Source organism: Salvia splendens, chromosome 5, assembly GCF_004379255.2.
Source record: "Salvia splendens isolate huo1 chromosome 5, SspV2, whole genome shotgun sequence".
Classification (NCBI taxonomy): Eukaryota; Viridiplantae; Streptophyta; class Magnoliopsida; order Lamiales; family Lamiaceae; genus Salvia; species Salvia splendens.
Genome location: NC_056036.1, coordinates 15,575,706 through 15,602,897, shown reverse-complemented (window position 1 = coordinate 15,602,897; position 27,192 = coordinate 15,575,706). Strand labels below are relative to the sequence as shown.

Sequence of the window (27,192 nt, the reverse complement as noted above, 5' to 3'; positions counted from 1 at the left end):
TCTGGTTGCAGACTATTTTACCGACTGTTTTCCGCCGCCGGTTTAGAATGTCGCGTTACCTTTTTCGCAGCATTGTCCGGACGTTGGAGTCACGTGATGAATACATGACTTATCGGGAAGATGGCATCGGTAGACCCGGCCTTACACCGTTGCAAAAGTGCACGGCTACACTCCGTCAGTTGGCCTATGGCACCACGACGGACATTTTCGACAAGTACCTCCATGTCGGGGAGACAACAAGCCGGGAGTGCCTGAAGAGATTTTGTAGGGGAATTGTGGAGGCCTACGGGGACACATATTTGCGCCGGCCAACTGCTGTTAATTGCCAGGGCCTGATGAAGATGCACGATATGGTGCACGACTTTCCTGTGATGCTAGGGAGCATCGACTGTATGCACTGGGAGTGGAAGAATTGTCCGAAGGCGTGGAGAGGCCAATTCACTAGTGGATACAAGGGTAGCCACCCGACGATGATCCTCGAAGCCGTCGCTGACTATCGACTCTGGATCTGGCATGCTTACTTCGGTGTAGCCGGGTCGAACAACGACATCAACGTCCTCAACTCATCCACCCTCTTCACCGAGCAATGCAATGGCAATGGCCCGACCATCGAGTTCACTGCCAACAGGCGCCAATACCACATGGGGTACTACTTGGCCGATGACATATACCCACGGTGGCCTGTTTTTGTGAAGACGATCAGCTGCCCAATTGGTGAGAAGAGGGTTTTATTTGCGCACAAGCAGGAGGCGGCGCAGAAGGATGTCGAGCGGGCATTTGGTGTGCTCCAAGCACGGTGGGCAATAGTGAAAGGGTCGGCTCGTCTCTGGTTCAAGGAAGTTATCGCCGATGTCATGTATGCGTGCATAATCATGCACAACATGATAGTCGAGCATGAAGGTGGGAGAATCACCGACTGGAACGATGATGAAGGCGCATCTAGCTCGTACGGCACGACGACCGCGCCCGCCGCTAGAGGATTATCCACGGGCTTCAATGAGGTTCTATCTAGACAGGTCTCAATGCGCAACCAACAAGACCATGATCAGCTCATGAACGACATGATTGAAGAAGTGTGGGCCCGTAACCGCCGTCGCTGAGTTTGCGTATTTTTTAAATTCGTATTGTAATGTATTAATTTTTATAAATGAAATGAAGTTTTTTCCCAATTTTTGTAATTATTTAAATATTCAAATAAAAGAAAATGCATAGGGCCCGCCTTAGGGCGCCCCATTGTAGGTGGGAGGGCAGGAGGATAAAAATGATGACGTGGCGGTGCATAGGGCGCGCCTAAGAGCGCCCCATTGCTAATGCTTTAAGAGACAACACATGCATTCATCCATCTCTTAACCATCCTATCCCTTAACTATTCATTCAATTTCATTTTTTATTTTTATTTCCAACAAATTCAATTAATAAAAACACACTTCATTAAATAAAATAAAATTACAATTTAAAATCTGAAAAAAAATAAAAAAACACATAATTAAAATCCTAAAAAAAATTAAAATACATAATATAAAATATAATTTTATATAAATTATAAAAACTACTCCGCCGGCGAATCATCTCCCGAAGGCGGTGGCGGTGCACTCAAGCTACTTGGAGGCGGAATACCAATTTGTCTTGCCATATACTTAATTCCGGCAAGATGGGCTTGATATTAAGGAGGCGTCATGCGGGAAGTGTTAGCCATCGTGGCGACCAAGCACATGGACATTAGGGTGTTCGAGCCCGAGCCCGCCTGGCGGGCCCCCTTTGGCTTATTCTCGCAAAGCCGCTCTCAGAATGTCTGCTCCACTGGCTCCGCTTTGGTAATTCGCAGCTTCATTCTTGTAGATCCCGCAAATTTTTTTGACATCTCTGTCAACTCGGTCAAAATGATTGCGGAGCATTTTAAGGTGGGCGGCGGCCCCCCTTTGGCTTATTCTCGTTGTAGGCATCGGTGACCTTTTTCCAAAAACACATGCGGGTTTGTTGATTCCTGACGATGGGATCGTACGAGACGCTGACCCAAGCGTTGAACAGCGTCATCGTATCCTTGCGGCTGTATGGACGACGACCTACATCCTCCTCGTCCTCCTCCTCCTCGGCCCCGAATGCGCGACCCCCGGAGCTTCCACCGCCTCGTGCTCCTTCCGGAGTGGGTTCATCCGGAAAATTCTCCCTAATTTGGGATAATCCCTGCGATTGCCCATACCTCGGGGCGGAGGGACGAGAGTATGCATCCACATCAAAATATCGAGACGCGATGCGGATGGCCTAATACATTAAAAAATGTTATTGAAATTTTTAATTTCATAAAATTCATAAAAATCAAAACTTGATTTGCTCATTTACTCTATGATTTCAAATAAATTAATAAAATAATAAATCAAGTTTTAATTTTTTTGAATATTGTGAAATTAGAAATTTCAATAACATCTTTTAATGTATTATAATCAAACCAAATATATAAATCGAAACGAACAACGCTAAACGTGCGCTAAATGAGAGTGGTACTCACATAAGGTATGTTGCTTATCATTCCTCTTAGTTTAGATACAGTACTCCATATGTCGCAAGAAAATTGAGTAACTTCTTTTTTGCACTCGTTTTGAAAAAAATTATACTAATAAATAGTTAAAGTGGATAAATAGTAAATTAAAACAAGAATAATTTAGATACGAATCTTATCTACATTATTCTCGCTTTTACTTTACTATTTATCCATTTTAATTATTTGTTACAATTTTTTTAAAACGAGTATAAAAAAGAAGTGACTCAACTTTCTTGTGACATGGCGAGTACTAGTTAAGTATATAAATTGTGAATAGTCATTCACATCCAATCATTTTAGAATTAATAGCTCTTAAAATTATAAATTATAAAATTGACCAGATTAATATCTATATTTAAGTTATTAGTAAATTTACCAACTAGTATTTGATTTTCGTTGAGTGATTTCTTTGTATATTCGACAAGTTGACTAAAAAATCACGATACATAATTAAGTTAGACATATGGTAGTAAAAACTAAATTGTGGATATATAATTATTCACTCCAACTATTGAATTACTCTATTAAATAAATTTTAAATTTGTAAATTATAAAATCGAATAGTTTGTATATGTTTCCCTAGGGAAATTATATGCTGCATACATTATGCGAGCACCACTTTCGTTCGACGCACGTTTAGTGTTGTTTGTTTTATTTTATATTAATATACTCACCTAATAATTAAATAACATTAAATTGGTCATATCAAAATAAATTCAACTAATTATCTTTTCAAAATAAATAACTTTAAATAAGGAAGTATTTAAGTAATATAAGTATTAGATTTTGCATAGCTTATAATTGATCAATTTTCTTTAGTTGGGGTTGACTATATGTTTGGTTTCTGGGGATTACAAGAGATAACAAAACCGGGCGTAATACAACCCAAAAGAAGAAATATAGAAGATGAAACTGAACTACAAAGAAAATTACAGAATTTGAAACAGTAACCGTGAACTAAGTTTAGCCGAGTCGAGGAGGCCTCTTCCCGCAAGACGAGATACGCCCCGGTAGTGCTCTTCGGTTTGGCGTGTCGTCCCCAAAGGTAAAACGACTACGTCTCTATTGATGCAGCACCGCAATCAGTAGAGCTCCGACGAACGGGATGGAGGAGAGAGCAGAGCTTCGACAGAAAGACAATGCAGAGAGAGGGAGAGAGCTTATGATGCAGAATGCTTGTATGTGTGTCTCCTAATGCAGTGGTATGGCTAGCCTATTTATAGGCCAAGCCACCATGCAGGGTCAACCAGCCATTGAAGGCTCATCATGGCAATTCGTAACCGACGTCAGTTACAGGCGTGTGGCTGGAGTGTGCCACCCATGTGTGGAGCGTGTGGATTTCTCACGTGGCAGCTGTGACTGTGCCTCGCTTGACGACGTGTCAAGCCACTTGGATTGCTGACTCGGCGGTGGTCTAAAAAGAATAGTTTGGGCCAAGCACCAAGCCCAAAGACCACCCAAAGACCAATTGCCAAGATCCAAGTCCAAGATCGAGATCGGGATCGGGATCGTGCCCGGGCCCGCGACCGCGAGCGCGAGTGCGAGCACGAGCACGAGCACGGGTTCTTTCACCCATCTTGGTCCACTATAATTATTAAGTAACATAAAGTCACTTAATTTATACACATTAAAAGATGTGTTAATCCTCCAATGTGGGATAATTAACACTAGTTAATTATTCCCTAAGCTCCAACTCCAAGCTTTAATTAAAAGCTAATTATGCCCAACTTTAATCCACTATTTCTCACTCACCGGAAATCGGATTTGAGAAAGTGAATATACTACATTTATCTACGTAAAATGTAGATCGACGCTATGTCATTTAATTTCACAAAATTAAATGACTCGTCACATTTATTATTTGGTCAAAATCCATTGACCGGGCATATTTAATACCATGATTTCTACAATCCCCCACATGAGTGGAAATAGCCGAATGCATATGCATGCAGACACAAGCTCAACCCTCGAGAGGTATATAAGCATAAGGATAGGTAGTTGTTGGCTTTGAACCTTCCATAGTCGATACCATCGGATACACAGGCGGCTTAGTAGCGCGATGCTTTGAACTAATCCCCCACGGCGTGCACCGAGACAATGGTGTTAACGCTTAAACACCTCAACCTCATCCGTTCTCACGTTTTGTGTCCATTGCGGTCTTGGACACCACTTTGGATTCATAAGTGCATTTTATGAAGCGACCACACTTCGCACTTATATAGGTGACTCTTACTCAAGTACCTTGCCATACTTGGTCTCTTTGAGAACTCCATCTCTTTGAGATTCTTAAGAACCATTAGAAGTCATAGACTTGGCCTTTACCACTAGGCAAGTTCTCCAACACTCTATTGCTCTCTAGGGAATAGATATAGTTGAGTGTTTCTCATGAACTCTCATAGCTTAGTTGTCCCTTTGAACCAAGTTCTTGGGATCTCCAGTCATCATGGTTGGGTTACCACTATGATAATTCTTTAGTTTGTGGATTTCAAACTCATTCCCTCTAGCAACTTATTCATTTGACCACGGTTTAACCCTTTGGTTAGCGGATCCGCTAGATTATCTATTGACTTCACATAGTCAATTGTAATCACGCCAGTTGTGATCAAATGTCTCACGGTGTTATGTCGTCGACGTATATGTCGAGACTTACCGTTATAGAAACCATTGTTTGCCCTTCCAATAGCCACTTGGCTATCGCAGTGGATTAGCACTGGTGGCACTGGCTTAGACCAACATGGAATATCTTCAAGGAAGTTCTTAAGCCACTCGGCTTCCTCACCCGCCTTATCTAAGGCAATGAACTCCGATTCCATTGTTGATCGGGCTATACATGTCTGTTTTGTGGATTTCCACGATACAGCACCACCCCCAATAGTAAAGATGTATCCACTTGTTGAAAGTGAGTCTCTATTATCGGATATCCAATTGGCATCACAGTACCCTTCAAGTACCGGGGGGTATCTCGAGAAGTGTAGCCCAAGATTTTGAGTATGTTTTAAATATCTCAAAACCCTCACAAGAGCTCTCCAATGCTCTTTGCTTGGATTGCTCGTGTAACGACTCAACTTGTTCACGGCACAAGCAATGTCAGGTCGAGTGCAATTAGTCAAGTACATAATGCACCCGATGACCCGTGCATACTCTTCTTGTGCAACGGGCTCGCCTTTGTTCTTGCTCAAGTGAACGTCGAGTTCAATTGGAGTCTTAACCGGCGCGCCATCATAGGCTTTGAATTTATTCAATATCTTCTCAACATAATGTGATTGTGTTAAGATGATTCCATCATTCGTTCTTAGAATCTTCATTCCAAGAATTACATCGGCTAGACCCATGTCTTTCATGTCAAAGTTTCTCTTTAACATGGCCTTTGTATCGTTAATTACTTGAGTGTTGTTACCCAAGATTAACATATCATCAACGTAGAGACACACTATAACATGACCGTTATTAGTGCTCTTGATGTAGACATATTTGTTGCACTCGTTGATTTTAAACCCATTTGATAACATCACATTATCAAACTTCAAGTGCCACTGCAATGGCGCTTATTTCAATCCATATAGAGATTTTACTAGCTTGCATACCTTTTTCTCTTGTCCAGGTACTACAAACCCTTCGGGTTGTTCCATATAGATTTCATCTTCTAGTTCACCATTTAGAAACGCGGTCTTTACATCCATTTGATGAATCTCAAGATTGTGCAATGCAGCAATAGCGAGAAGCACTCGGATAGATGTAATCCTTGTTACAGGTGAATAGGTATCGAAGAAGTCATGTCCTTCCTTTTGTTTAAAACCCTTTACTACTTATCGGGCTTTATACTTATCCACTGTTCCATCGGCCTTAAATTTCCTTTTAAGTACCTATTTGCAACCTAGAGGTTTCGCACCTTCAGGTAGATCTACCAACACCCAAGTGTGGTTTAGCAAAATTGAATCAATTTCGCTTTGAACAGCTTCTCTCCAATGCAGCCTGTCTGGGCCAGCAAAGGCTACTTTTATCGATGTTGGTTCTTCATCCAACATGAAAGCAATGTAGTCAGGACCAAAAGTTTTTGGTGTTCTGACTCTATTACCACGTCTTAGTACTGTATCTTTTGGATCGGGCCTTGCACGCTTGCGCGATTCAGGTTCAGCATCCGCTGATTTAGAACTAGTGGCTTCTTCTTCCACTGGTTTAGAACTAGTGGCTTCTTCAATTCTTGTCTCAGAATTGGTTGAGACTTTTTCCTTGTCTTTGCAAGGAAATGTATTTTCGAGAAATACAGCTTTCCTCGACTCAATTGTTGTTCCTACTGTGATAGTCGATATTTCATACTTGTGAACAACAAATCAATATGCACTACTGTTAAGTGCATATCCAATGAAGATGCAATCAACCGTCTTAGGTCCGATTGTAACTTCTTTGGGCGGAGGAACCATCACATTTGCCAAACACCCCCACACTTTGAGGTATTTGTAGGATGGCTTCCTTCCCTTCCACAACTCATAAGGAGTGACATCTTTTCCTTTGAGAGGGATCTTATTCAAGATATAGTTGGCTGTCAAAACAGCTTCCCCCCACATGTTATGTTGTAATCCTGAAGTTAGAAGCAGTGCATTCATCATCTCTTTTAGAGTTCGATTTTTGCGTTCTGCAACACCATTAGATTGTGGTGAATATGGAGCAGTTGTTTGATTAATTATACCACTTGCGTTGCATAACTCATCAAACGGGGCTACATATTCTCCTCCTCTATCGCTTCGAATCATTTTGATTTTACAACCAAGTTGATTCTCAACTTCGTTCTTATAATTTTTGAACGCCTCTATTGCTTCATCTTTACTTCTTAAAAGATAAATGTAGCAATATCTTGTGCAATCATCTATGAAAGTGATAAAGTACTTTTTACCACCTCTTATTTGCACCATCTTTAAATCACATACATCCGTGTGAATTAATTCAAGGGGTTTTGTGCTTCGTTCAACCGAATGAAACGGCAACTTAGTCATTTTTGCTTCAAGATAAATTTCACATTTATCTTGATTATCCACTTCATTAGCCTTTAGTAAATCTAAATTTACTAATCTTTTAATGGCTTTTGAATTTACATGTCCCAATCTACAATGCCACAAATTTGAACACTCGGTCAAATAAGAGGAAGTAGATGCTTTATTCTTATTAGCCAATGGCTTTGGAACACGCAGTGTTGCTACACTAAGCTTGAAAAGTCCGTCGGTTACATAACCTTTTCCGAGGGACTTCCCAAACTTATACAATGCAAACCTATCGGATTCAAATACAAGTTTAAAACCCTTATTCACTAGTATTGAGACGCCAGACGTCATCTTAAGGATTACATCACCAACTCCGAGGATTTCAGACGAGGCTTGATTCCCCATGTTTATCTTTCTCCCTTCAACGTTGTTGTAGGTGGAGAACATACTTCTATCTGCGCAGACGTGTGCAGTAGCGCCGGTATCAATATACCAGCCACCTTTATTGTTGTTAACAAGGTTGACCTCTTCAGTGACCACAGCAATGAGGTCGTTCTCATCCCAGTCCTTGAACTCCTTCTCAACGACGTGGGCAACCGGCTTCTTCTTCTTGCTGCGGCAGTCTTTAGCAAAGTGGCCTGGTTTGCCACACTTGTAGCAGTCGCCTTCAAACTTCTTTGAAGGCTGCTTTCCCTTCCCTTTGTCGTTTGGACGGTTTGGGCGAGGGCGTTTGTTGGAGGGACCGCCCCGCTCCAATAGGTTGGCTTTGGCTTCATTTGGGGTGAATCCCTTAGCCTTTTGGTCGCTTTTGCGCACATCTGCCTCAATGCGCAACTTCACGATCAAGTCTTCAAAGGTCATCTGCTTTCGCTTGTGCTTGAGATAACTCTTGAAGTCCTTCCAACTTGGAGGGAGTTTGTCAATGATCGTGCACCTTAGGAACTTATCGGGCAAGGTCATCCCTTCAGCCACTAATGAGTGGATGATCATTTGGAGCTCTTGGACTTGCTCCATGATGGGTCGAGAGTCGACCATTTTGTAGTCCATAAACTTGGACGCTACGACCTGTTCAGTCCCTGCAGCATTATCTATGCTATATTTCTTTTCTAGGCTTTCCCACATTTGTTTAGATGTGGTTACATTGGAGTATACATTGTAAAAACTATCATCTAAAGCACTTAGAATGAAATTTTTACAAAGGTAATCTCCTTTCCTCCAAGCTTCATAATCTGCCATGACTTCGAGCCTAGTCTCTTGGTCGCTTGGTGCGGGCGGCTCGTTTTCAGTGAGAAAGTTGGCGACGCCCAATGTTGTCAAGTAGAACAACATCTTTTGATACCACCTCTTGAAGTCTGATCCTCCAAACTTGGGTGGTTTCTCGGCAGGTGGCATCATTCTTGGTGCCAAAGGTGCCGCAGTTGGTCCTTGGAAGGAACTAATTCCGTTGCCCCCGAAGGAGCCAACAACATGGTTGGGCATAGGGCCCCCACCATTCATGTTAGGCATAGAGCCCGCCATGAACGTACTATCTCCGAAGGGACTAGCACTCGCATGAGACCCGAAGGCCCCAGCATTCGTGTGAGGCCCGAAGGCCCCAATACTCGATCCATTAAAGGATCCGAAGGAACCACTAAAAGTGGAACCAACCGATCCACTCGAGGTGGATCCACCAGTGAGCCCAAGGGGGTTAACGAACTCCCAAGGGGTTGTTGATGAAGAGGGATAGCGCCCGGGAGTGGGCATCATCGTCGGAATTGACGACGTATTGACCGGTCCAGTGGTCGCCATGGTGGACGGAATGGCGGCGGTGGTGGCGGCAGCAGTGGTGTTAGATTCCGTCGACATCTCCAGCAAAGGTGTTTTAAGTTTCGAAATTATTAAGTTCAGTTTAAAAGGTCCAAATCCCTTCAAAGGCAAGTTATCTCGTCTTGCGATTGTTTGGTTTCTGGGGATTACAAGAGATAACAAAACCGGGCGTAATACAACCCAAAAGAAGAACTACAGAAGATGAAACTGAACTACAAAGAAAATTACAGAATTCGAAACAGTAACCGTGAACTAAGTTTAGCCGAGTCGAGGAGGCCTCTTCCCGCAAGACGAGATACGCCCCGGTAGTGCTCTTCGGTTTGGCGTGTCGTCCCCAAAGGTAAAACGGCTACGTCTCTATTGATGCAGCACCGCAATCAGTAGAGCTCCGACGAACGGGATGGAGGAGAGAGCAGAGCTTCGACAGAAAGACAATGCAGAGAGAGGGAGAGAGCTTATGATGAAGAATGCTTTTATGTGTGTCTCCTAATGCAGTGGTATGGCTAGCCTATTTATAGGCCAAGCCACCATGCAGGGTCAACCAGCCATTGAAGGCTCATCATGGCAATTCGTAACCGACGTCGGTTACAGGCGTGTGGCTGGAGTGTGCCACCCGTGTGTGGAGCGTGTGGATTTCTCACGTGGCAGCCGTGACTGTGCCTCGCTTGACGACGTGTCAAGCCACTTGGATTGCTGACTCGGCGGTGGTCTAAAAAGAATAGTTTGGGCCAAGCACCAAGCCCAAAGACCAATTGCCAAGATCCAAGATCCAAGTCCAAGTCCAAGTCCAAGATCGAGATCGGGATCGGGCCCGGGCCCGGGCCCGCGACCGAGAGCACGAGCACGTGCACGAGCACGGGCTCGGGCGGGCGGGCGGGCGGCGGCGGCGCGCGCGTGTGCGCGCGTGTGGGCTCTTTCACCCATCTTGGTCCACTATAATTATTAAGTAACATAAAGTCACTTAATTTATACACATTAAAAGATGTGTTAATCCTCCAATGTGGGATAATTAACACTAGTTAATTATTCCCTAAGCTCCAACTCCAAGCTTTAATTAAAAGCTAATTATGCCCAACTTTAATCCACTATTTCTCACTCACCGGAAATCGGATTTGAGAAAGTGAATATACTACATTTATCTACGTAAAATGTAGATCGACGCTATTTCATTTAATTTCACAAAATTAAATGTCTCGTCACATTTATTATTTGGTCAAAATCCATTGACCGGGCATATTTAATACCATGATTTCTACACTATAGTCTATATAGTATTTGATTGAAAATTTCTTTTCCAAATTGAACAGTATAATTACATACTATTTTTTATTTATAGAAACATTTTGTAATTTTATAATTTAATTTCACATTTTTTTGTATATTAAAATAATTATTAAAAGAGGAAAGTCTTGTCGAAAAGTCGTGAGCTTATGCAGAAAATAATTTCACAGTATATATGAGAGATGGCATATCACAAATAATTTATCTACTAAGAGCATGTCCAATGGGAGAGGTAAATGGAGAGGTAAAGTTATATAACTACCATATTTACCTTTTTTCATGAAAAATCATTCTCCAAGGGGAGAGGTACTTGAGAAGTATTATACCTTTTTCTCATTTTGAAAAGATATTTTTACCTCTCCATCAATGGAGTGGTAAAATTTTATAACTACCATATTTGCCTTCTTTTCATGAAAAACCATTCTCCAAGGGAGAACGTATTTGAGAATGTATCACACTTTATCTTTCTTTAATGAATTTTGTACTATTATTTTATGTTTAAAAAATCATTTACATTTCTATATACATTTTTCCTTTGGAATATGTTTCTTTCTGAAATGGTATATTTCACTTTTTGAAGAGGTATATAGATGATATACCTCTTTTATTTACCCTTCCTTATTGAAGATGCTCTAATATGCCTTCTAAATGACTAATCTAGCTAAATAGTAACATTAATTAATTAGATATTTCAAAAGAAACTCAATTAATCGTGTGACTGCGCTTTGAATTTGATTCAATTTCCAATTTAGAGTATTAAATACGCCATGCACCTTTAATTCAAAATTTGAACATGTTGATTTCCTTTCTTCCGAGAAAAATGAAATGGAGGGAAGTTAAAAACAAAAATAAGGTAGAGGACACATGTGTAATTTTAATTCCTCCACAAACTATGACTTATATCTAATCTATTAATTAACACTGTAATTTACCAATTTAACCTTGTGTGGTTAACCATAATGTGGTCATTTAGCATCACTGAAAAGGTTTATTACCAAAGAAGTTCAAAATTCATGGATCTCCCAATTAAATTATACACTTTAACATAAGTAGGGAGTAGCATCTTCACAAATGTCAAAACGAATGGAATAATGGTTTTAATATAAGAATATGAATAGTTTAGTGTTAATGTGGTAATAATAAATAAAAATGAGTGGCATAAAGGAATTAAATAGTACGTCTAACAACCATTTCTTATTTTTATACTTTTTTTTTAAGATATAGTCAAGGCTTTCCAAGTAAACACCATGTTGTGATTTTTTGGATTTATGTGAAGCAATGGAAGAAATGCCTAGGAAGGAAGATAGTGATTAGACAGAGAACGTGGACCGTAGATTTTGAGAGATGACACATTTTCAAGTTCTTTTATCATTATAAATTTTGAGAATCAGAGAAAAACAAAACATATAAATCAAGATTATGCAAAATATGAATTTATAAAGAATACACTGTTATAAGAATTATAATCCAATTATCCTTTACATTGAAAAGTTATGGTGTACTAATTTTAAGCATACATTTTCAACCCAATAATAACACGTTGGTGAAACATTTTCAAGTCATTATATCAAATAAGAGGAGGCAAATTGAAATATATATTTGAAATATTACATTATATATTTGAAATATTACATTATATAGTATAAGACGATGTATTTGTCTAAATTGTATGAACCTCTCACTGAACAGAGATGAGCTTGTTTCCAAATTTGGACCATTCCTCCAATCTATATACATACGATACATACAAATTTTACTTCTAAAACCACATCACTGGAGATTATTTTTGTTGACGTCTCTGGAAGAATTGGATATGTGCCTAATGGCTTTCCCTCTGTACATAGATTAATATATATAGCTGGACATGCTCAATAGCTTGATTGGATGTGGTATCTACTACATCCGGTATATCGGTTGTGGAGTCCACTTGAGATGCAAGTTGAGTTTTCCCGACTTAGCTCCATCGAGAGGGATGCAATCTTTGTATTCGCCTTCCATTAGAACTCTCGTCAATGTTAAGATGCATCTTCCCATGTAATTCTGCATTAAAACCAAATGTTGCAACAAAACAAGCTTTATGATCCTTGAAAAGTCAGGTGTCAGTAGTTAATTCAACTGTAAAACTAATGACAGATGCTTGTTTTGGAAAGCACGATCGAAACTAATCACTCACAGTTGAACTATATCCGTCAAACCAGAATGAAACAGATTCTCGTTGAGATGAATCCATGTTTCCCGTCTTGCAAAAATGGGCTACTCAGTCTCTTAATCAGTATCATGCAACTTAGGTAGGTATTAGGTAAGGATACTTGATTCAGCCTCTTAAACCACATAACTTCCTTCACACGATTGGAGTTTATTTCTATCTATCTCCATTCTTCATTAATGTGTGATAGTGCTTCAATAACATCTTTAGGATTTACTATGTTTTGTTGCTAAACATTAATAAGCTTTCTGTTTTGAGCATTTTATATGAAGAACTGCCAATATCTTCATACTTTACTCCTATAAATATAATGCACCAATTAATTACGTAGGAAAGAATGTACCTTCCCAAATGTATCATGGTCCCATAATTCGAGAGTAAGCATATCGTGTAGCCCATCCTCAACAACAAAATCGAAAGTCTGATTCCAGACGGGATTCAGACATTCATCCACAACCTAGAAACACAAAGCACGGATAGTAATAATTGACATTCAGAACAACAATGGATGATCTAATCAAAGATATTCTATAAAAGACAGCATAGTGCAAAGAGAGAAGAAAACACTTGATGATGTTTTCGGGTGAAGTACTTGACCAAAGAGCAACATACCCTGGTTTTATTTTTCGATCCTGTTTTCTTCATAGTGAGAACCACATATGGGTCAGCCTTCCCCATCAGGTCCAGCTGGCTCCAAGTCTTCGGCAGAAATGACCGTAACAGAGAGTACACCTCTTACAATCACCTCCCTTCCATTGTTGCCTTCACCTCCATTTCCATTTATATTATTCCCACCATCAGATCCATTTTTAAATACCTTCTCCAGTGAAGTCATGGAGTATTTCTGGGCAAAGGGATTGATTAACCCATTCTGCATGCCGTTAGGGCAATACAAAAGCTCCAAGTGCACCTAGAACAAAGAACATAACACCCAGGGGTAAGATGCAGGCATGCACCGTGTAAAATTAAGACAAACAAAGCTTCATACAATAAAACTGATAAATATAACTCACTAGCTTATTTAATATAAGAGCTATGAGAAACAAGTGTGCGAGGTACTTATATACTGAATAGTACCATTAAAAAAGTGCATCAATTAGATGTTTTCTCATCAACTTCCTCATCCTCATATTGATCAACTTCCTCAATTAATCATGTTGAAACTTGTTTCGTGTTCCAAATCTACTTGATAATGATCTTGTCTGTTCTATAGCAACTTTTAATAATCCTCCCCTCTTATAAGGCCTTTTAAGGGGTATCAGAGCAGGCTGAAGTTGATAATGGGTTTATTTAATTCAAGTGTAGAAGTCCAATGGTTATTATTCCGGCCCACGCGTGCAGGGGCACATTGAGAACTTGGCAATGATGCAGTTTATTCTATATAAGAATGAATATGTGTGGCCCATATCTAGACTCCCCTAGTCAATTTCAGTCCCTATTTCATAATCTTCTCCGGATCCACTCTCTTCATCTGGTACGAGGGGAGCTTTATAATTATCAGTCGGATTTCATTTTAAAAGGTAGGTATTAAACCAGCAATCAAGGTTTGCCATTAAAAGCCTTTCTTTGATTAACAAAGTAAGCATGTGATTTATAGTTTCATGTTGTTGTTCTCCTCTTCCCCATCTTGTCTACACACTACAATCACTAACGCTACACAGATATCTGCCAATTTTATGAATTAAAAAAGAAAAAAAACTCATGGAAAAGATGTAGGTGAAAAATATAGTTAAATCTATTACCTCCCCCCTATTTTTAGTGTCTCTCTGAATCTCCAAATCTTTCACCAATTTGAGCCACACATCCTTCACCTTGCCAGACTGAAGCTCGGATAGCTGAACTTCAGCAGCACCAATTAGTTCAGCTGCCTGAAGCCCTTCATCATCATAGATTTTTACAGTCAAATGCTGAGTTGCAAGATCTTCAATTACAAACTCAAAATGTTCATTCCAGACTGGACTCAACTGGTTGTTCTGCAGAAAAAGTGAACAATTGAACGGATACATCTCTCTGCTCTGAAGTAATGAAGGAATCATGGAGAACTATATATTTTAAGCAGATTAAGAGTCTTACGATAGTCCTGCTTTTCTTCATTTTATCACGCAAAGGCCGCACATACATAACAGCGTAAGGATCAGATTTCCCTATAATGTCCTTATTTGTTAACTCCTTTGCCTGCACGAGCTTCACCTCCAATTTCCCAACAGGCTTCAGTTCAAGGTCACTGAGGAACAAGAACTTGAATTTCATTAAAAGCTATTTCAGATAAAAATAATAATTCTAACTAACAATGCCACAGAAACATAAATAAATAATCAACCGAGGTAGCAGTTTGAAACAGAACTACTAACCACCCCAAGTCCCCAACATATACATATATATTTATACAGGGTTTGGTTCAAATAAAAATCATTTTTAACCTTTAAAATATGAACGACGTTCAGCCCTTAGATGGCTATTATCTAAAGGGCAGATTGTTTTAGATCTCCAACTTGTTATGAATTCATCATTTCCACAACAAATTTATCATCTTTCAGCAGTTATTATCTAAACCTCTAGTCGTTGGTTCGAGTCCCATGGGAGGCATGAATACACTTAATAGTTCATATTTCATGGAGTACTACTTTAAGTGACATGTTAGGGAATAATAATAAAAGTAATCATGAATATAAAACACAAATGTGTATCTACATCTTGGGGCGATGTGGATTTCACGATAAAATTTTCGGATATACAATGAGAGAGCAGATATATATAGGAAAAAGCAGCAACCCTAAAAATAGCAATAATCCCGAAACCTCTAGCTTTTACACAGGGAAGGTCCACCACTTGGCTGTCCCCGAAAGGACATAATGGCCTCTGAAGCTTGTTTGAGGATTGTGAATAATCCTGGAAGAACAAGTTTTCGTACTAACAGGTGTTACTGCTAGCTAAATAATGCATCTTGACAACATTAGAATCTCCTCCCCTTGGTTGATGGTAAAATGCCTCGGTAAACCTCTTATCCTAATGAGATTGAACGGTAAATATCTCAAATATGGGCTACAAAAATTGCCTTGTATCTACTTTTCAGGTTTCATATATATTAGCCTTATTATACCTTTAATGTGTAAAGAAATTTGCTTGATTGGAAAAATATCCATGTATGGATTACTAAAAATGATATGAGGCAGGCTCTCCTCACTAATGGCACTGGCGCAGAATGAACTCTTCTTGTTTTTTTCCACTTTACTCTTTCAAGCTCCTTGATTCTTATGTTGGGCAATAGTTGTTACCATAATTATATGACTATTGTGAAAATAAAAGCAATCAAATAAGTTAATGAACATGAGACTTACCTATAATCTCCAGGCAATATAGGGATTACTTTTCGAACTGGCCATGTAATAGAATCTTCAACAGCATCTCTTATAGTACTCTGTATAAGCAAACACTCCTCAATAATAAATGTGAAAAGAATATTTTCAATAAATAAATCAAAAGTAGGATTTGTGAGAGAAATGGTAAGGTTGCAATGGGTAGCTTATTATATGAATATTTTGGAAGGTACTAGATCTGGAAATCATCAAGCAGAATCAGGCAGTGAAAAGACCAGACTTCAGACCATAGATTATAGTAGCTATTAAAAGCAATGATAATATAATGAAAACTGCATTTCCTTAAAATGACTTTATTTCATTATTAATAACACAGAGTCTTATAACATATTCAGCTATGGCATTTCAATCTATGAAAAAAATAATCTAAACACCACTTTCTGTATGTATTCTGCATGTGCACAAAATAAATACATGTGCCAGAAAATTATGTAGGCATCAAAAAATAAAAAATTTAATGATCGTTGGTGCCATTGAAAATTCTACACATGCTGAAGCAGATTATTAAAGAGTAACAACAGTGGAAGAGTCGTAGTAGTGAAGACTAAAGAGCTATGGTATCCAAGTAGGAAACAGAATTTTATAGTATAAATTTAGTTGTCAACTTTCGATCCAACTACTGATTACTGAATAAGATTTAACAATTCATATAAAAGTTCTCTACTTGGGCATTTCCTAAATTTCCCCATAAGTGATCTGATAGACCCTTGATCTATCGGACTAGAGCACCAACGATTTGTAGTGAGACGAAAAACAAGATAAACCCTAGTTGAAGTGTTAAGGGGCGATTTCCGCCAGAACCGGAATGAGAATAAGTTTTAACTTTATTTCTCAATGAATAAAAGAGTAGACAAACCTCTAATTTATAGAATACTAACTAGACTCAATAAAGATAAAGATTGCATAAAAATAACTAACTAAAATAGAAGATATGCTAAATAAATAAAATCAAGAAGATATGTTGGAGATCTTGCACGAGATATGCTTGACGAGATTCACAAGATCGAGGGCCCTATCAACTCTACCCCGGTTGAAATCCACCTTGTCCTCAAGGTGGGAAATCCGAATTGCAATAGTATGTCCACGGAAATCACCAAGCCGCTGCCGAATTCTCCATAAGCTCCAATCAGCATCTGCACTAAATGAGATAAGTATATTATCGTGATGAAGTCTTCTCGGGTTCATAACAGCATCAATATCATCCGACTCAAATATTCCTGGATCAAATACGTGAACCCCTATGTCTCCACCAAATTGAAGAGTAGCACAACTCCATTCGCCATCAAGAAATTTAGGCCGCTCCAAACAATCTCCACTGCAGCAATATTTAAGCCCTTCATTATCACACACCACCAGATCCTTTAATCCATTTTCAACCTTAAGTCCCTCGGCACCATCAAAGCACGCATCTAGTTCATTAAATTCCAACACTTTCTTCTTCTCAACAAATGGTGTATTTGCGACCAAATTTTCATAGTTCCCACAAAATATGTTACTCAAACGTCAGTGGAAATAAGATCATCGAAATCCACTCGATCCGTCGAGACTTCTCTTGGCAGAATGGGCTCAGTAAGAGCCTGAACTTGCGCAACTTGCTCCGCGTCATACCCAACACCTTGGATATCGTCGCCAACGATGATTTCACTAGCCATATGCAATGGCTCACTACAAGTTTGGTCAATGAGATCGCCATCTGCGTTGTGCTCCTTAACGAACATAATTGTCTGCTTAACTTCCTCAATTCGATGAAGTGGCTGGCTATCGGGATCCTGGTTCGCTATAGGGTTCGCTGTTGTGCGTATGGGTTGTCGCTGGTCTCGGCTGGTCCCTCCAATCCTCCTAAACGGCCCAAATGAGACGGTCGCTGCATAGGGCTTATAGAATTCGGGATCAAACCGATGCTTTACGGCCAATAAGAAATCATCCCAACTCTTACCTTTGTTAGTTCCACCCAATATTCCCTCCAATCTGATGTCGGATGATCGAATAAATATTGTGTAAGATAAAGACGATCATCTAGCGGTGTGTAGTGGTGGTTATATTACCTTTGGATCTTACCGATCCAATCCAGGGCATACTCTCCGTCAAAACGTGGTGGTTTGAGGTGGAGGCGTGGTAGGGCTTCGGGCTTGATACCCAGCGGTGTGGTTGTGACCAATGGCGGAAGAGACCAGCCCCGCTGAGGTCCTCCGGCGGCCGAGTATTCCACGGCTGATGTGTAGGTGAGCACTCGGCAAGGCTTTCCGGAGCCTCCTTAGTATGCTGTCCGAACTTGGCTAGAAATTCGCCATGAACAGCGACTAGACGGCGTAAGTCCATGAGAATCTCGAGAGCGCGTTGTTGTGATTCCATAGTTTGTCGAGAATATGAGCGTGATTTTGTGATGTGTAGAAAAATGGAAGATTGAAGAGAACGTGGCTTGAGTTTTTGAGAGATTTTGGGAGAGATTTGACGTGAGTTTGGGAGATTTTGAGAGATCAATTTGGATAGATGGAGGAAGAGTAATCAATGAAAGCGTCAATTTGATAGACCCTTGATCTATCGGACTAGAGCATCAATGATTTGTAGTGAGACGAATAACAAGATAAACCCTAGTTGAAGTGCTAGGGGAGAACCGGAATGAGAATAAGTTTTAACTTTATTTCTCAATGAATAAAAGAGTACATAGACCTCTAATTTATAGAATAGACTCAATAAAGATAAAGATTGCATAAAAATAACTAACTAAAATAGAAGATATGCTAAATAAATAAAATCAAGAAGATACGTTGGAGATCTTGCGCGAGATATGCTTGACAAGATTCACAAGATCGAGGGCCCTATCATAATCATACTTTTACATCCCTGTTAATCTCAGTTTGCCTTGCATGCAGTTCTTATAGTCTGAACCAAGCCAAGCAATATGAATGAAAATGGGCTTAAAAATTCTGCCAAATTAGTGCCTTATATAGTTATACTATTAAAAGCATTCACAGCCATTTGATGTCAAACCATAAATGATCAAACAAATCATGTGAAATAAAAACAAGATATACAGACCTCAATGGCATCAGAAAGGCCAGGTATCGTTGATATGTCTCCTCCCACAACTTTGAGTGTGAAATCTAGCTTTTTCTGAAAGTCAAAAATGAATTTAATTGAGATGTTTTCAAGTAAAAAAAGATTTTAATATAAATGGGCAACATAATATCTTGTTGAATGTGCAATTAGTGCATGGTACAAAAACTTCAATTTTTATTAACATGACCACTAAGGTGTCATTATGGAGCATTGACATGTCCCAAAGAAAGTAATGCTACACCTGTGCTATTTTCATGATAATAACAATTCCAAAATTATAAAGAACCAGAAACTGGATGGATAGGTACTGTACTTTGTGTCGTAATGAAAAGCAAACAGCTCCAAAGCAAGGAATCTCATCCACTAACGGTCTGAAAATCAACCTGAAGACACCAGTGAACCCAATATTTTTCACCTAAACAAAGAGCAACCATTACAAAATTAAGGACTACAGTTTTAATAAAAAAAATTACTAAGCGAACATAAAATTTGGTGAAATAGCAGTATATCAAAATGTAAATGGCGCAGCTGAGTGACTACCAAATGCAATGGTATTGGGTATTTTATACTCATGCCGAATAAGGTTATGAGTGGATGAACTAGATCCTCCTATGTTCATGAATGATTCTATAAGCAAACATTCTTTTACATGCAAAAACACACTCGCACTATGTGCAGGCAGACTCTGATAGCTATATACTCCGATGAATTTACCATGAAGATATTACATAATAGTAGTAGTAGTATTTGTTATTAGCAGATGAATTTATCATGAAGACATTGGCAGATACGGCGAGAAATAGAAAAAAAAATAAAGCATCTTGATTCCTTTTGTACATCTAGATTGAAGAATTTGTTATTAGTATCAACATGACATATAGTGCAAATATATCAGGCTTCCAGTTGAAGCCTTTTATATATTCTACCATCTACAGAAAGAGCATACACGGCAAGAGAAATGTTTATTGGCATTATCAAATACGGAAAATCTCTGTTAAGAGACAGAGAGCACATGCACAGTTTGCACACACAAAAAAAAAAGCAGTGGTTGGTTGAAACCATAGTCACTGTTACCAGTAACCACATGCACTTCAGATTCAGAAAATCCTAAGGGTTTGGCCTTTAAATCATCAATCACACTGCTGGGCTTATTCCAACAAAAATGGACAAATAAAATTCTAAAGACAGAGAAATGTCAACAAGATACCTGCACGGGAAGAGCAACGCCAAGGTAAGTCTTGATATCAAGTACTATATTGGGGTTACCATCCCACTGCATTTCTAATTCCATAGTGATTCCATCACTTCCATCTTCTAGTATTGAAACTCCTGAAGCATCATAACTAAAGTGTCATAGTGCAATTTGCAAGTAAGATGGCAGCATTTCATATCTTTCAGCTTGAGCAGAGAAAGGAGTGATAAGCTCATGAATGAATATCCTATTTTGTGACATTACATTTTCTTTATCCAACCTTCAGCAATAATTCCTCAACTGCCCCCTCAATTTTTGTTGTATATGCACATTAAATTCAAGAGAGTAGGAGCGGGGATTTTGTACAAATAAAAAAAGAACAAGAACTAGACCAGATAAAGTTGATATAAAACCAAGTAAAGGGAAATGCAGAATCAAACCTGTGAATTGCGGGGCTACAGTTCCAAGCGTGAACTTGGAAAAGGTCAAAGAAGCTAATATAACTGGCCTATATTGCTCGAGGACTGGCTCCACATTAGCCTTTATCAGCTCCGACGCCGCCTTCAAACCGCCATAAAATCCAACATTAACACAATTCCGCATCGAATTAGAAAACAAGAACTAGATAAAAGTAAAAATACTTAAAATTGCACCTCATTCACATATGGCCAGATCTTTTCGAGCTGAACATTAAGCCAAGTCAACTGAATTTCCATTTTCATTCGGAAAAAGAATCCATCAGTCTCAACGAACCCGCATAGATACGAATTGAATTGAACAGGAAGCAAACCTTCTGGCGCTGCGAAAACACGACCCAGGAAGGATAGTAATCCGGCGACAACAACTTCCTCGAGTCCTCCACCGTCATTCTCGCAAATGACGTAACCGTAGCAGCCTTTCAAAAGTTAAAAAAATCATAAATGAATCAATGAAAGTGTAAGATTCAACTACGCAGAAAACAGAAATTCAACTCTAATTTGAAAGGTGGAATAGGAAAAAAGAGGTTACGAGATCGGAACGGTGCTTGGATCGGGCATTTTCAGAGCGGACAAAAGCAACAATAAGGGCTAAGCCGACAACCAATCCGATCACCAAACCAGCTACGAAGGACATGTGGAAGAAAATGAGCTAGCTCAGCAGCTTCTGATTTATGAATTCGAAGGTGGTAGTGAGAGAGTGAGTGGTGTGGATGGGGACTTGATTCTGACTGTCTTCAACGTTTTGTGATTTAATGGCGGATTTTCAGTAGGCTTTCCGCTTCTAATTCTGCCGTTGCAATCATGCTAAGGCAAGAAGTTAAAACAAGGGGCAAATCATTTATTTCCACATGCGAAGTTTCAACCTGAAGTTTCAAATTTCTGGTCTTATTTTCTCATTTATATATTAAATCCACAACTATTGAGCAATCAATCGGCCGAACATTTTTAAATTAAATTATTTATGATTGTGGAAAATAGTGTTTAGCAATCAATCGACCGAACTTTGCAATTCTCTTAAATTAGTAAACTTTCTTGGTTTACTATTTTTTTAATTGTAAAGAAGGAAATACCAATAATTGTTATTTGCAACTAATTAACTAACTGGAACTTTCTTTAGCTAACTACTAAATTCATTAATAACATAATCCCTTAAATCCATTCTTCTACTACATTATTCATGGTATCACATCACTTTTATCTCGTTCATTGCTCAAATAATAGCACAATCCACATTCTAAAATTACAATTTATTTTAAGCAATAACATATACTAGTATAATCTAAAATCGAAACATTAATAATGATCGTCAAATTTCACCCAAATGTGTTGGATTAGATCTTCCTTGAGTTGATCATGGGCGATGAATTGTGAGACAACTCCCGACTCTTGACGTAGGTAATCAAATAATCCAATTCATCATCGGATGAATTGTTACCATCTGAGGTCATGCTTGAGTTGAGAAAAAAAGTGCTTCGGAAGAGTGAATGAAAGAGTTTTTTAGTAAAAAATTTGTGGAATACATGAGTTTTTGAAGTCTTAGAGGATTAAAAATGAAAAAAATGATAATAAGTTGGGTAACGAATTTAATTTGAATAAATTTTGATTAAAAAATATTTAAAACGTTAAAATTGAAACTTACTTGGAGTCCAATAGAAGGTTTGCCACATGGGGGGGAGTGGGGTGGCGTGACAACCCGCCTCCCCTAACCCATCAGCGCAACTCGAGCCGAGAGGGGACGCATGCAACACGTTCCCCCATCCCGTTCCGCCGTGATGGAACGGTTCAGTGATACTACCCATTGTTGTTCATCATCTTTTCTTCCTTTACGTATGATATACATGATGGTAATTTATTGCTACTTAGCCAAATTAAGTACTAATAATCCATCCGTCCAAGTATATAATTTCGATTAACATATATTTTTAGAAAATAATTGGTATACGTATATATTTTTATGGATAAGTGTATTACCAAGTATTCCACTAGGTAGAAACAAAGTAGTAGTAGTACTTATATAAGAATAATGATATAGTCTTTAAGAACATAAAAATAGGCAATTGTTACGTAATGGTGATGCATGTTGGATGAGCACAATAATTAATATTTTAAATAATAAATTTAAAAATCTCACTTAGGGTTGATAAAGTTATGAATTTTTAAAAAAAGCTCGAGGCTTGACTCGATAAATCAAACTGGAATCGACTAGGCTTACTATTTAGCACTGTATTTGTGCAACTACACTAACTAAACTTAACCATAAACATACGCCATTCATCTAAAAAAACACACTAACCAATATGGAGGGAGAGAGAGAACTTTATAAGGGTAAATATGAATGTCATCGATGCATGAAGAAACTCTATAAGAATAGTGATTGAGCAGCAAACAAAGCATCAACACAGCACAACTTACGTTCACCATCTCCTCTCACTCTTGTAGTCCATCCTAATCCCCCACAACTGCTCTCCCACGGCTTTCATATCCGGCCGATCCGCTCGTGTTGGTGCAGCGCACTGGATAGCCAAACCAAACATCTTCCCCAATATCTCCTTGTCTATCTTCTCATGTACCAGAGGATCCACCATCTCCCAGAATCTCCCTTCGTTGTACTTGCGAAAAACCTGCATAACCAACGACATCATGCTCACCAACCGGACGTATGGTCCCAATTACGGTTCACCAATCCAAAATAAGCTGACTCCGGACACAAACTTACCCATTTCACTGTCACCCTCTCATCTGGCGCTCCTTTGGGGTCCACGGGCCGACGCCCAGTTAATATCTCTATAAGCAGTATCCCGAACGAGTACACATCGCTCTTTGTCGTAAGTTGATACGTCTTCATATACTCGGGATCGAGGTAACCCACTGTCCCTTTTACTTTGGTCGATACATGAGTTTTCTCCGTGTCTTCTCCCAGCCTAGCAAATCCAAAATCCGCGACTTTGGCTCTCAAGCTCTCCGTCAGCAGAATGTTCGAGGACTTAACATCCCTGTGGATTATCTGCTTCTCTGCAAAATCATTAACATCATCAGCCATCGAAACCTCCATAAAATCAAATCAACCAGATACCCAAGCATACAAAACTAACACATACGACATTGCAGCACCAGAAAGTAAATCCAAATGAATTTACAGATTCAAAGCTGTTAAATCTAGTATGTAGAATTTGAGCTGTTACCGGCATATAGATGAAGATACGTTAAGCCATGAGCAACATCAATGGCAATCTCGAGTCGCTGATTGAAATCCAATATGTTTCCCTTGTTACCTACCAGAAACCCCAGCCAAACATTGTGTATTTAACATCACATAACAAGTAAAGAATTGGCATTTTCCCAAGTTTAGAGGTTTTACCGTCTAAATACTCCCTAAGGGTACCATTGGGAACATATTCCGTGATGATCAGGCGTTCGTTTCCTTTTTCAAGATAACCTAGAAGCTTCACTAGATTGCGATGCTCGATTTTAGCTAGAAGTTCGACTTCACTTCGGAACTCAGTCCGCAGGGCTTCAAAATGCTCCTGCACTCAATCCCACAATAAAATTAAATATACTATTTACCAGAAGAAGCATGACATAGGGTCAAAATAAGGAAATTTATCGTTACTTCAATGTGAACGCAACGATCAATTTTAGAAATCCACACTAACATTTAGAGTTACGTGTAGTGTATCTGGAACTGCGTCTTTAATGAAAATAAATGAATCCAATACCTTTCTTGCTCGCTTGATAGCTACAACCTGGCCATCTGGTAGTTCGCCCTTGTAAACAGTTCCATACCCTCCTTCACCTATTACTAATAAAGAAGAAAAGTTTTGGGTCGCCCTCAGAACTTGGTGCATATTTAAACGAACAGAGCCGAGCCTATTGAGTTTCGGAGACATTGAAAATCTTGAAGGACTTGGGGGCACTCTCAAGGGACTCGGCGGCACTCTTTGTGGGCTGCCAACAATCTTTTCAAGTATAGGATTCATTTCTAAAGATGTAAATGCATCAGCTGCAAGAACAGTGCAATGTCAGCAAAAACAAATAAAGAAACGCAGGATCCTTGCTTGCAACTTAAATATGAATAAACGCAAAAAGTGTTCTGCCACTGTCATATCGCAGCTTGTGCATACGTGCTGTATAAAATAGATGATGAAAGTAATCATCCAAATACAGACGAACTAGTCTAGAAACACAAATTATTGGACCATCAAATTTCAGAGCTTAATGTACAAATTAAACTTCAAAGAAAAGAAAAGAACCACAGTTAACAATCAAGAGAAAGGTATGCGATAAATTTTTCTAGATTCAACCCTAAGCAAGGGTAGCAAAGACAGAAGCTAGACTCAAAAAAAAGTTCACCGAAGCCGAAATGTCAAAACATACACTCATTTTCCTTAGTAATCACTTATAAAAGTGAGGATTAAGCCAATCCACCAAACTCAACTACACAAGAAAGAATAGCTGATTGTCCAGTTTAATCAAACTTAGTTCCAACATATGCTTATCAGAAGAAAACATGTAGCAACAGCCCCACATCCAAAAGAAACAAAACAATAAAAAATGAGGGAAAGCATCTTAACAGAGTTGGTGATGTATGTAACTCACTTGAATTTGGTTCCCTGGAGAGAGTATGACCAGAATCCTTTTTCCTTGCCTGAAAGCACGGACAGACTATAGTACAACACAAAAGAAAGAAAGCCGGCGCTGCCATGGCTAGCATTTTCGGTTTTAATATAGGATTGTCATGTTTATCCTTTCCACCCAAAGTTGTTGTATCAGAATCAATCTCACTATATCCATCTCTAGCAACAGCGTGGAGTGATTTTCTGCCAGACAGCAAAGGCAGTTTCTCTGCAAGATAAATGATTGGAAAAGTATCAAGTATAAGAACAAAATCTAGGTGAATAATACTGAAATTTCAGTTTTTTCATGGAAAGCCACAAATATGAGTATTTATAAGTTGATATAGTACCTAATGACTGGCAATACTTGTTTCTGACATTGTCCTGAACAAAGCATTGTCTCTCCTGGTAATCGCGCATAGCCTTGCAGAATAAATACCGCTCTACCAAATTGCCGTCAATATAGAAGAGTTGGCGACTAGGATCATTTGAGTTACTAACATGGTACTTGCCACAATCCGTTTCATGCTCCAACAAGCCAGAGGCAGCAGATTCCACAAGCAACCACAATGTTAGCAAAACTAGTCCCATTTCGTTTGGAAGGGCAGAGCAGATGAATCTTCACAAGCTTGGCTGGCTACAACCTAGCTAGATGAAGCCATAACAAAACTGAATTTCCATTTTAGGTTCAGAAATTCCTTTTCTCAAACATACACCAAAGTGAAAAATCATCGGAAAGTGCTGCAGAAACCAATAAACCAGATAAATAAGCACAGGTTCACAGTTTTTAATGGCCAAAATAAACCATTAAATAGATTAATTTTACCAAACCACCAAGCAAGGCTCTATCAAAAGACGGTGAAGAGTTGGTATTGATCCTCTTTAAAAAGAAGTAAATGAAGGCTTCATCAAAAATCAAGATTAGTCAAACCCACAAACAACACCAGAGCATAAACCTTTGAAATCACAGAAACACAATTAAACAGAAACTATGCTCTCTCGATTTAAGGACCCAAGAAAGACTGCAACTTTATCATAAAATAAATCCATATCTCACTTAAAACTTTGTCAATAGTAAATAGCGTGACAAGCATTTATTGAAGTCAAAGGATCAGACCTGAATAAAGGCGGCTGATAGCAGAGATACGATGAAAGATATATATTCTCCCAACAAACATGCATCACTCTATGTCCAATTTGAATATACTATCGAGTGATGATGGTAGTGCTAATGTCAAAGAAGAATCAAATGGGGGCTTAGATAAGCCGGCCGAATGCGGAAGGATCCCGGAAAAATTGGTGGGACATTATTCAGTATTTTTTTTAATTAATGAAATTCGGAGTAGAATATTCAAAGCTTGTTTGATGGGGTACAGTGCACATTGAAATTTCTTCATTCTTCATCTCGCAATTCTTGGTCAATTGAATAGGCGTCGCCGTTCAATCGATATTTATCAAATCTGTACTTTTCATATCAATCTCTTCAATTCCAAGTTTGACTAAACTATTGCACACGATTGGGAAATATCTTATTCTTACCTCTTCAAATATCTTTGTACTATATTTATAGTACTATGTTTTTTAGTTTATGAAAATTGTATTTGCAAAAAGAATCAACTTGCAATATTTGAGATAAGAGTTAGTGTGTCACTAGATCGTGGAG

At 38.9% G+C, this 27,192-nt stretch overlaps 1 protein-coding gene and 1 pseudogene across 8 annotated transcripts; both read right to left on the bottom strand.

Annotated features, from left to right (window-relative positions):
- Positions 1-12,169: 12,169 nt before the first annotated feature.
- On the bottom strand, positions 12,170-21,585 carry LOC121804822 (annotated as a pseudogene).
- A 57-nt stretch (positions 21,586-21,642) lies between these two features.
- Positions 21,643-26,948, bottom strand: LOC121804823 (calmodulin-binding receptor-like cytoplasmic kinase 3). 8 transcript variants are annotated; one of them, XM_042204512.1, is made up of 9 exons: positions 26,647-26,948; positions 26,356-26,432; positions 25,880-26,270; positions 25,513-25,758; positions 24,633-24,916; positions 24,275-24,440; positions 24,099-24,188; positions 23,633-23,928; positions 23,002-23,537 (listed from the first exon to the last, which is right to left on the bottom strand). In XM_042204512.1, the coding sequence occupies exons 3-9, from the start codon at positions 26,118-26,120 to the stop codon at positions 23,331-23,333; spliced, it is 1,530 nt and encodes a 509-aa protein (XP_042060446.1). In that variant the 5' UTR covers positions 26,121-26,270; positions 26,356-26,432; positions 26,647-26,948; the 3' UTR covers positions 23,002-23,330. The 8 variants fall into 8 exon arrangements, with proteins under 8 accessions (XP_042060445.1, XP_042060446.1, XP_042060443.1 ...); XM_042204511.1 differs by adding an exon at positions 21,643-21,779 and having other exon boundaries at positions 23,329-23,537; positions 25,880-26,948; XM_042204509.1 differs by having other exon boundaries at positions 26,356-26,948.
- Between the last annotated feature and the right edge of the window lie 244 nt (positions 26,949-27,192).

Coding starts and splice junctions, on each gene's coding strand:
- LOC121804823 (XM_042204511.1), bottom strand. CDS start 26,120: ATGGGACTAGTTTTGCTAACATTGTGGTTGCTTGTGGAATCTGCTGCC. Junction 24,917..25,512: donor CTCCAGGGAACCAAATTCAA/GTGAGTTACATA, acceptor CTGTTCTTGCAG/CTGATGCATTTACATCTTTA. Junction 23,929..24,098: donor GTATCTTCATCTATATGCCG/GTAACAGCTCAA, acceptor ATGATTTTGCAG/AGAAGCAGATAATCCACAGG.